This window comes from Phoca vitulina, unplaced genomic scaffold, assembly GCF_004348235.1.
Source record: "Phoca vitulina isolate PV1807 unplaced genomic scaffold, GSC_HSeal_1.0 scaffold6, whole genome shotgun sequence".
Lineage (NCBI taxonomy): Eukaryota > Metazoa > Chordata > Mammalia > Carnivora > Phocidae > Phoca > Phoca vitulina.
Window position 1 is genome coordinate 23,628,995 of NW_022589709.1, and position 11,010 is coordinate 23,640,004.

General features: G+C 34.3%; 1 protein-coding gene across 1 annotated transcript in view; it reads left to right on the top strand.

The window, feature by feature from the left end:
* Positions 1–10,773, top strand: part of PJA2 (praja ring finger ubiquitin ligase 2) — a 71,304-nt gene extending 60,531 nt beyond the window's left edge. Inside the window, exons 8-10 of the mRNA XM_032403877.1 lie at positions 4,627–4,741; positions 5,127–5,248; positions 7,459–10,773. Coding sequence (XP_032259768.1) covers positions 4,627–4,741; positions 5,127–5,248; positions 7,459–7,584 — 363 coding nt within the window. The 3' untranslated portion in view covers positions 7,585–10,773. The remainder of the gene's footprint in view (positions 1–4,626; positions 4,742–5,126; positions 5,249–7,458) is intronic.
* Positions 10,774–11,010: the final 237 nt, after the last annotated feature.

Sequence of the window (11,010 nt, forward strand, 5' to 3'; positions counted from 1 at the left end):
GTGTGTATATATAGGTACCTCATCTTTATCCATTCATCCGTTGATGGACACTTAGGTTGTTTCTCTGTCTTGGCTATTGTGAATAATACTGCAGTGAACATAAGAGTGCAGATACCTCTTCAAGATCCTGATTTCATTTTCTTTAGGTATATACTCAGAAGTGAAATTGTTGGATCATATGGTAGTCCTATTAATTTTTGGAGGAACTTTTATACTGTTGTCTGTACCAGTTTACATTCCCACCAACAGTCCCCAAGGGGTTCCCTTATCTCCACATCTTTGCCAACACTTGGCTGTTTCTTCTCTTTTTGGTGATAGCCATTGTAACAGTTGTGAAGTGATACCTCATTGTGATTTTGATTTGCATTTCTTTGATGATTAGTGATGTTGAGCATCTTTGCATGTACTTATTCATTTGTATGTCGTCTTTGGGAAAATGTTCATTTTCTCTACCCATTTTTAAATTTTTTTTTTTTTTTTACTGAGTTGTATGAGTTCCTTATATGTTTCAGATATCAATGCCTTATCAGATACATGATTTGCAAATATTTTCCTCCACTCTAGTTTAGCTTTTCATTTTGTTAATGGTTTCTTTTGTCATGCAGAGCTTTTTAATTTAATGTAGTCCACTTATTTTTGTTATTGTTGCTGTGCTTTTGTTGTCATACCCAAAAAATCATTGGCAAGCTCAGTGTCAAGCACCAGTGTTTTCTTCTAGAAATTTTATGGTTTCAGGTCTTATGTTTAAGTCCTTAATCCATTTGGAGTTAATTTTTGTGAGTGGTGTTAAGGTAGAGGTCCAGTTTCATGCATGCAATTATCCTTCTGCATGTGATGATCTGGTTTTTCCAGTATCATTTATTGAAGACAGTATCCTTTCCCAGTGAATATTCCTGGCTCCCTTGTCAAAAATGTTAATTGTCCATATATGCCAGGATTTATTTCTGGGTTCTTGATTCTGTTCCACTGGTCTGTGTGTCTGTTTTTATGCCAGTACCAAATTGTTTTTGATTACTACAGTTTTGTAGCACAGTTTGAAATCAGAAAGTGATGCCTCCAGCTTTGTTCTTTGCTTTGGCCATTCAGGGTCTTTAGTGGTTCCATACAGATTTTAGGATTTTTTTCTATTTCTCTGAAAAATGCCATTGAAATTTTGATAGGAATTGCATTAAATCTGTAGATTGCTTTGGGTAGTATGGACATTTTAATTTTTCCAGTTCCTTAACATGGAATATCTTTCCATTATATCTTCAGTCTCCTACATCTTTCAATTTTCAGTAAACAGAATCTTTGACCTTCTTGGTTAAGTTTATTCCTAAGTATTTTATTGCTTTTGATGCATTGTGATTGGAATTGTTTTCTTTATCTCTTTTTCGGATACTTCATTGTTAATGTGTAGAAACACAACTGATTTCTATATCTTGATTTTGTACCATACAGCTTCCCTGAATTTGTTGATTAGTCCTAACAGCTTTTTGGTGGAGTCCTTAGGATTTTCTGTATAAAAGATGACATCTGCAGACAAATACACCTTTCCAATTTGGATGCTTTTTATTCCTTTTCTTGCCTGATTGCTCTGGCTAGGACTTTCAGTACTGTGTTGAATAGGAGTGGTGAGAGTGGGCGTTCTTGATCTTAAAAGCTTTCAGCCTCTCACTGTTGCTTATGATACTAGCTCTTGTCTTGTCATATATGGGTCCTTAATTATGTTGAGGTACATTTCTTCTATACCTAATTTGTTGAGAGCTTTTATCATGAAAGAAGGATGTTTTGTCAAATGTTTTTTTCTGTATATATTAAGATGATCATATGATTTTTATCTCTTATTCTATAAATGTGGTATATCACATTTATTGATTTGCATATGTTGCAGCCTTTCTTGCATCCAGGGATAAATCCCACTTAATTGTGGTGTATGATCCTTTTCATGTGCTATTGAGTTCAGCTTGCTAGTATTTAGTTGAGGATTTTTACGTCTATGTTCATCAGGGTTATTGGGCTGTAATTTTCTTTCTTATGTCCTAATCTGACTTTGGCATCAAGATAATGCTGGCTTCAAAAAATGAGTTTGAGACCTTGGAAAGGATTGGCTTTAATTCTTTAAATGTTTGATAGGATTTTCCAGGGAAACCATCTGATCCTGGGCTTTTCTTTGTTGGGAAATTTTTGAGTACTGATTGAATAGTCTTACTTATGTTAGTCTGTTCAGATTTTCTATTTCTTCTTGATGTCAGCATGTTGTGTATGTTTCTAGGAGTCTATCCATTTCTTGTGGGTTATCCAATCTGTTGGTGTATAATTATTCATGGTAGTCTCCTATGATCCTTTATTTTTGTAGTGTCAGTTGTAACCTCTCTTCTTTCATTTCTCATTTTATTTGAGTCTTTTCTTTTTTAGTCTAACTAAAAGATTTATCATTTTGGTGTGTTTTTTTTTTTTTCCAAAAGACCAGTTCTTAGTTTTGATATTTTATATTATTTTTCTGATTTCTATTTAATTTATTTCTGCTCTAGTATTTGTTATTTCTTTCTGCCAACTTTTGACTTTGTTTTTCTTCTTTTTCTCTTTCCTTAAAGTGTAAAGTTAGGTTGTTTATTTGAGATTTTTTTTTTTTAATGTAGGCATTTATTACTATAAACTTCCCTCTCAGAACTGCTTTTGCTTCATCCTATACGTTTTGACATGTTTCCATTTGCTTTTGTTTCAAGATATTTTTTTATTTCTTCTTTTACCCATTGGTCATTCAGGAGTGTGTTGTTTAATTTTCACATATTTATAAATTTTCCCATTTTCTTTCTATTGTTGATTTTTTTGTTTCTTGCCATTTTGGTCAGAAAGAGAGTTGGTATGATTTCAGTCTTCTTTAATTTGCTAAGACTTGTTTTGTAACCTGTCATATGATCTATCCTGGAGAATGTTTTGTGTGCACTGGAGAAGAATGTGTAGTCTGTTGCTATTATATGGAATTTTCTGTATATTCTTAGATCTGTTTTATCTAAAGTATACTTCAGGTCTGATGTTTTCTTTTTCATTTTCTGTCTGGGTGATCCATTCTTTAAAGTGAGGTATTAAAGTCCCCTACTATTATTTATTGTTGTATAATCTCACTTCAGATCTGCTTTTATTTGCTTAATATACTTAGGTTCTCTATTGTTGGGTGCATGTTTGTCATTACTATATCCTCTTGATGAATTGACCCTTTATCATTAAAAAATAACCTTCTTTGTCACTTGTTACCACTTTTGGCCTGAAGTCTATTTTTTCTGATACAAGTGTAGCTACCCCTGCTCTCTTTGGTTTCCATTTGCATGGAATTTCTTTTTCCATCCCTTTACTTTGAGCCTGTGTGTCCTTAAAGCTGAAGTGGGTCTCTTGTAGGCAGCATATAGTTGGGTCTTGCTTTTTCAGTCCAGCCAGCCACTCTGTACCTTTTGCCTAGAGAATTTGGTACATTTACATTTACAATAATTATTGATAAGTAAGGACTTAACTAATACCATCTTATTAATTGTTGTCTAGCTGTTTTGTAGTTCTCTTTTTCCTTTCTCCCTCTCTTGCTGCCTTCTTTTGTGACTCGATTTTCCATAGTGGTATTGTTTGATTTCCTTCTCTTTATCATTTGTGAATCTAACATAGATTTGTGCTTTGTGGTTACAGTGAGGCTTGCATAAAATATCTTAACACTGTATTTTATACTGATAACAACTAAACTTATATTACATACAAAAACTCTATTCTTATTCCTCCCTTTTATATTTTTGTTGTTACAGTTTACCTCTTTTTATATTGTATATCATTAACAAGTTATTGTAGCTATAGTGATAACTCTTGTCCTTTAACCTTTATACTAGTATAAAGCAGTTGACACATTACCACATTATAGTGTCATAATACTCTGAATTTGACTGTATACTTTACCAACCGCATTTTGTTTATCCATTCATCTGTTGATGAGTATTTGGGTTTCTCCCTTTTAGGTTCCATGAATACAAGTCCCACCTATAGTTCTAATTTAATTGTAGCCGGAAGGGCTAATCAAGCCACAAAAGGATTATACTAGGGGGTCATATGATCTGTTATTCCTTTCATCCTTGTTAGAATAGTAGCTTTATATAGACATTGAACCCCTAATAAAGTTCACATCCCAGATAACCTAGTAATATTAGTGAACTAGTCATGTGGGTGTGCTGATTCTATGCCAGTGATATAGCCATTCAGGAATACATTATTTGCTTCTATGCCTTTAACATCATCTGGTAACCTTATCTTTCAAAGGTTGAGCCTGTCCAAAAGTGTTTACTTTCTTTCATGTTATTGATTGCACACAGGAACTCCTAAGTTGGAAGAGGTAACCACTCTTCTGAAGATACAAAAATGGTGGGCAAGTAGACGATTATTGAGACAAGATAGATTTTTGTTGTTCTTGTGAAAAGTTTGGTGCTTTTTTTGGTGTGTTTTTTGATGTTTTGGTGTGATGGTGGTTCCTTTTGGGAGGAGACAAAAAGGACAGGGGACTGAAGCAGAAGAGAATAGTGATGCATATAATTTTGAAAGATACCTTAAAAAATAGTTTTTTATTACTGTTTTAAAGTGTTTTCTAACAAGGAACTGTGACTTCTTTTTCAGACTGCACTGGCACATTTAGAGTCTCTTGCAGTGGATGTTGAGGTGGCCAATCCACCAGCCAGTAAGGAAAGCATTGATGGTCTTCCAGAGACCCTTGTTCTTGAAGACCACACTGGTAAGGGCAAAGTTGATCTCTAATGTCAAATGACACATTGCATGTGTAAGTATATTATCAGTGCACCTGAAAGATAAAATACTGACTGTTAGAAACTTTCATTAGTTTTTCTATGAAACCAAATTCTGATAAACTTTCACCTAGTAGAAGAATATTTTTAACTTATTAAGTCATGGGCTGGAACAAATGTGCCCCAGCCAACTTTTCTACAAAAGCAATATTTATTAAATTCTGAACTATCATATATTACAGAAACATGTTTGGCAATTACTTTTTCAAAGATTGGTTCTTCTATCATAAGTATCATCTATGAGTTAATATGTTGATTTTCAGTTTTATTAAAATTGAACTCTGTGGGATTGATCAGATTATTTTTTGTTTTCAGCAATTGGTCAGGAGCAGTGCTGTCCAATCTGTTGCAGTGAGTATATTAAGGATGATATAGCAACAGAGCTTCCCTGTCACCATTTCTTTCACAAACCTTGTGTCTCAATTTGGCTACAGAAGGTGAGTTTTATTTTTACTTTTTGAAGTTAATATTTTAATAGTTCTCCTGAAAGTTAATGATGATAGTATCTTTTAAGCCTATTTTATTTAGCTGCATACTTGCAGTACTTTTTAATTAAGTGTTAAAAATTGATTACCTCTTAGTGATTACAGATTAATGATAATATGAAACTATTTTACTAACATTTCTAAAAAATAAGATAGACAACACTAATTGCTTGACATATTTAATCAGTTTTGTAAATGATTCAATATCAAAAAATCATTCTAGGATAAAGCTAATTAGATCTTTAATCATATCCCTGAAATGTGTTTTCAAAAATATCATAAGCAAAAAAAAAAAGCCTTTGGCACTACTCAAAGTACTGTAATAATATACAGATATTCTGCTAATACAAATCATTGTCTTTGAAAATGTATATGAGAAATACGTAATAACCTACCAGGTACCTTCTATTCCAGCTGTATATATTCTCCCTAAATATTTACCCAGTAATTTTTAACTACATTTGAATTACTTGAGAACAAAAGAGTCTTACTTAAATCCTCTCTGTGAACTCTGTTTTTACATAAAGTATGTTTACAGGCAGTAAGGTAGAAATTCCCAAATCACTTTCACAGCTTATTTACTTAGGGATATAACGCCCTCTCTTCCCTACAGCCACTCTCTTCCTTTTCCCCTTCTTTCTCCCTCCCCTCCTTCCTCCTTTCCTTTCTTTCCTTTCTCTTTCTTTGCTGTTTGCTACCCTTCTACTGCCACTTCATGGTTGTCAAAGTTCTACTTAAGATTTGTAAAATCCAATGCAGAAATGTTCACCATTCCATTGTAAAATCTGAAGTTTCTCTCGGCTTGCAAGGCCTTCTGCGATCTAGCCCCCAGCCTGTCTGTTTACATTTACTCCTCTGTACACTTGTTTATGTTTGCTTAGCTGGTGTAGTTTCCCCCTGTACCATCTGTAAGATGAGATGATCTAGGTAGGGCCAGCTTAAATTCCACCTTTCTTGTCCTTCATATCCCCTTTATTTAAATTCTCATGGTAGTATCTCAGCCTGAAGAAGGATCTAAATGTTCCTGCCCTGTGTCAGGCACTGGTAGGTGACCTGTGTATTTTCTCATTTAATTCTCACAGTAACTCTGGGACATACTGGGACATATCCTTATTCTCATTTTCCAATGACTTTTACTCATCCAAGGCTACACAGCTGGTATGGGGTTGATGGAGACCACACTCATCTGACTCTAAAATGTTGTTCAGGCCCAGTCCGTATGACAGGTGCACAATAAATGCTTGCTAAATTAAATTCTTGAATTGTAAACATTATATATGTTGTACAGCTTTGAATTGTCATTGACTTGGCTATAACCCCAAGTAATAATCTCCTCGTCTCTTTCCCGTCAAGAAAAAGCCTTTCCTCTGGGGAAAAGATCCCCAAGATACAAATCTTTGTTCAACAGCGTGATTTCTATCAGGGCTGTCTCTTTGGGGGAGAAAACATATTCTCGAGGGGATAATCTATCACCGGATGACACATCTCTATCATCTTTGGTCCAAAGATATACTCACAGTATGACTGCTTTCCTTGTCCCATCTTCCCTCCTAGCTCTACAGTTGATTTCTTTCATCATTTAGAAGGCACTTAACTCTCCATATCTTTTTGAAAAGGATGGCTAATAAAGAAGGTCTGAGGCCCATCTGTTTTGACATACACTGGAGGCTTCGGTATATGTAAGGGAAGTCCATCCTAGGGGATGATTTGGTGTTACAAATATGTGAATTAATCAGGTCTGTGGTTTCTCTAATGTAGGCATCATAGAGTAAATAATAAAGCTAATTCAGTTCAGGTGAGGACATGCACTGTGACTCCTTGCTCACATTCCACCATAGCACCGGTGCTGAGCAAGGAGTGTAGTAGACTCTCTGTTAATCCTGAATGAAAGATGACTGACCTGAAAGGTACAAACACGATTAGGAGACGCTATTCACCCTCAAAGAAATTAGAATCTGATTGGGATAAAGAGGAAATAGCATCACAATTTTGCCTCTCTGGTTGGGTGGGTTTGAAGTTGATTGATTTTTTTTTTTGTTTTGTTTTTTAAGTTTTTTGATTTGTTTTTAGGATACTGATACTGGTTTTTTTTCTTTGCTAAGATATTATGTGGCAGTTAGGACCCTTCCTTTGGCTCTGACCTTGTTTTCCTCCCCCTCCAGTCGGGAACATGCCCCGTGTGCCGCCGCCACTTCCCACCTGCCGTCATCGAGGCATCGGCAGCTGCGTCCTCCGAGCCTGACCAGGAGGTCCCCCCTTCTGGCGACAGCTCTGCGGAAGCCCCCTAAACCTTAACCCTTGAATGAGATCACTCTGTCAAAGTCAATCTGCAAATTCCTTCTCAATCTGATGTGCAAATAATTATATATAAATAAATTTAAAATGCTATATATAGTCTATGCCATAGTTTAGAAAGAAGAATATTAACCTTTCTAAACTAAATTTAGGTTCGCAAAAAGTACTAAACATTTTCAAGCTGAATGTTGAAGCAGTGCATCCATTTTCTTTTGTTGAATATGTTGGTATTGTAAAGTCAAGCTTACCAAATTAACTCTCTCCAGAAGAAATAATCATATATGTGGCATATATTATTGGTTTTGTCCGAAGTACTGCCACTAAGTGATTATAATTAAGCTCTCCTATTTGCATCAAATGTGAAGACTGTGATCACAACAGTAGTAAAATTTGGTTTCATTGGAAATAAAAAGAATTCTAAAACATGCTTTTTTCATTGGTCACTTTGCTTTTGCTACATCAGAACCTCTTGGTTCATAATACTGAGTGGTTTCTTTAGGAAGATGTCTACTCTTCCATCTTTGTTTAAAATTAGGACTTTTTAGAATGCCAAACCAAGGCCAAAATTTTGGCTTAAACATTGCAAAATTTTAAAATCTTGAACGTAATCCCCTTGGAATGGTTAGACAGTAACATTTTTTTTTTTCCTTTTTCTAAATGGTGGATGTGCTTAAAGTAAGGTTAGCAAAGCATGAGTGTTTTACTATGGTTGGTGCTTCCGGTAAGGTTAGTAAAGCTTATGAACAATCTAGTGTGCTCAGTGTTTGGTATGATGAGATGAATTAGATGGCCTTATGAAATCCTTTCTCCCTTTCTGCCTGGTTACAGTTATACTTGAGAACATTCATGGCACATTTGTTAAATAAATACTGGTTTTTTAATTTATAAATTTATAAATATATTTATAAATTTATAAATATTAGATACAGTTTGTTTAAAGTAATTTTGGTTCCGAAATATTTTGGAAAGTCTGAAAACATGCATCAAAGTGTTTAAACATTCATTCTGTTGTATCCCAAGAGGAAATCTGATCCTTAAAAAACTGGAAGGTTAATTGTACCAACCTGTATAAAGCATAAAATTGATGGGGTATAGGACAGATTTGGCCATGTCTTTTTAAACATATCTAAACCTTACTGTGTTGTAATTTATTCCTTTAAAGTATTCCTGAACAAGGATTATTCACAATACATTTTCAGCATTTGTTTCTTTACACTAATTTATTTTGATAAAATTATTCACCTGGAAATAAATAATAAAAATGGGTTGTTTCGAATTAAACTAAACTAAACCCTGGGTGAAAAGGGAGTAGATTATATGATCACCTAGTGACTATGAGCAGGACTGAACATGTAACATGGTTCCTTTCTCTAAAAGGGAAAAGACCCTGACCCCAGATTTACCCTCTAATAAAACAGTTCTGTTCAGATTCTTCTATAAAAGTGAAGAAATGAGCTTTCCTTAGTTGTTTTTATGGGAAATTTGGCCTTTAGGATCATCCATAATTATATAACCCCAAAATAAGATTGTACAGCTTTCCATTTAGGTGATTACACCCAGTAGGCAAATATGTACAAAGATGGACATAATATTTAACTTCCAGATGTGATTTGCTATCAGTACCGAGAATGATAGGTGTTAGAATACCACATTTGAGCAAGTAAAATTGTAAAGCACGTAGTGAGTGTACATCCATCTGAGTAGTACATTGATTATTTAGTTTGGACACGTAAAAGGAAAATTTGTATGGCTTCCCAAATACAAAATTACATTTTATTTGTGTAATTTCTCTGAGTATTTATATTCCATCTCTTTTCTCCGTTCTTAAATGAATTTTCACTGTTGGCACATTTGAGGCTTAAATATAAGGAACATAACACTTGCATTCTAATTTTTGCATATATTGTAAATGTGTGTCTGGTATTTACAGCAAAATACTGTGTATCCTTTTATGGGTAAAACAAAACTGAACATTGCATGCATGTAATGTGGTGACTTTGTAATTTAGGGGTTCTTTGGGGCTTCTGTGACTTTGGAAATGCTTACATTCAGGCCTTAATGTTGCATTAGCTAGCATGTTTTCCTTCTGATGTATATAGTCACTGTTGTATAAACTAATCTTTGCTTGTTTTCTACTCTGTGATCTTTCCATACCATATTTCATTGATGATCAGTTAGTGTCAAGGAGTCAAATCAGATTAAAATTAATTCTCATGTGTATATTGTGGAACTTTGTGACTAGTGTGATTTTTTATTTTTTTCTTTTCTTTTTCTTGTTTCTTTTTGTTGTTTGTTTCCTTTAAGTAATACTGATCAGTTGTGATGCGTACTGGTTAAACTGACATTGCTACAGATTGCTCTGTAGTAAGCCACAAATTATATTTAGGCAGTATTAAGGGCCATCAGTTTTCTTCTCCTAGTAGCAGCTGTCCCAAAGAAAATATTTCTTCTTTGCCTGTTAAGATTTAGCTATTATCTGCCAGTTGTTAAGAGGTTTTGGTTCCAAACTCAGCCAGTAGTGTTGAGAGCTGAACTTAAGATAGCGGTTGTACTTTTTGCTTTCCATCTGTTTCTATCCTTCATTCTTGGCTCCCTACTATCTATAAACAGCTGCTATGAAGGAGAAAAGTTGAGTAAGAGTTGGCTTAAAAAAAATTTTTTTAAAGAAAATTCAGATTTTAGGATTTTCATTGTAACAGGTTGATACAAGCAAAGGTAGAAAAGTTCAGATACCAAAATATTGTTTGATCCTCTGAAATACTGTTTTGATCCTTTTGAAAAAGTTAAGAATATATGAAGGTAAATTAGGAATAAGTATAAATATTGATAAAAATGTTTCTCTTATTTCTCTATGTTAAGTGACTTGACTTAATAATTTTATTTTTTTTAAACATTTTCTTCTTCCTTGTAATATGAATGCTGATATTTAAAGGTAGATCCATGTGGTTTTCTCTTGTGTTTCTTAATTGTTTATCTCTGAGCTAACTAACTCTTAAGATTATTTGTGATTTGGATTTATATATAAGCTGTTAAATATATATGAACTGTTAAAATGGAATGCAAGTTTTCAAAAGCCCAGGTCTAAATGTATTGATTGGTTTATTGTTCAACAACCCCAGTCCATCATTTTCCGTGTAAATCATAAACAATAAACAGGATGTACTCAGTGGTCATTTCTAATATTTAATTGTGCAGTCACATCACTTCTATAATTTAAATCCCTAGAGGATTTAGCATTAATGGCAAAGAACACAGCTATTAAAAAAGCCTGGAATAGGCTCCTGGGCACATGATTTCATAGTCCTTGAACTGTGACCCAAGAAGGCCCTAACAGCCCAGCTATACAGAAGTTGTTGATGGACTTCTAGAAGGGCTCTGAAGGAGTAGTCCCTGCCCTCTCCTGCCTAAATGTTCTCAGC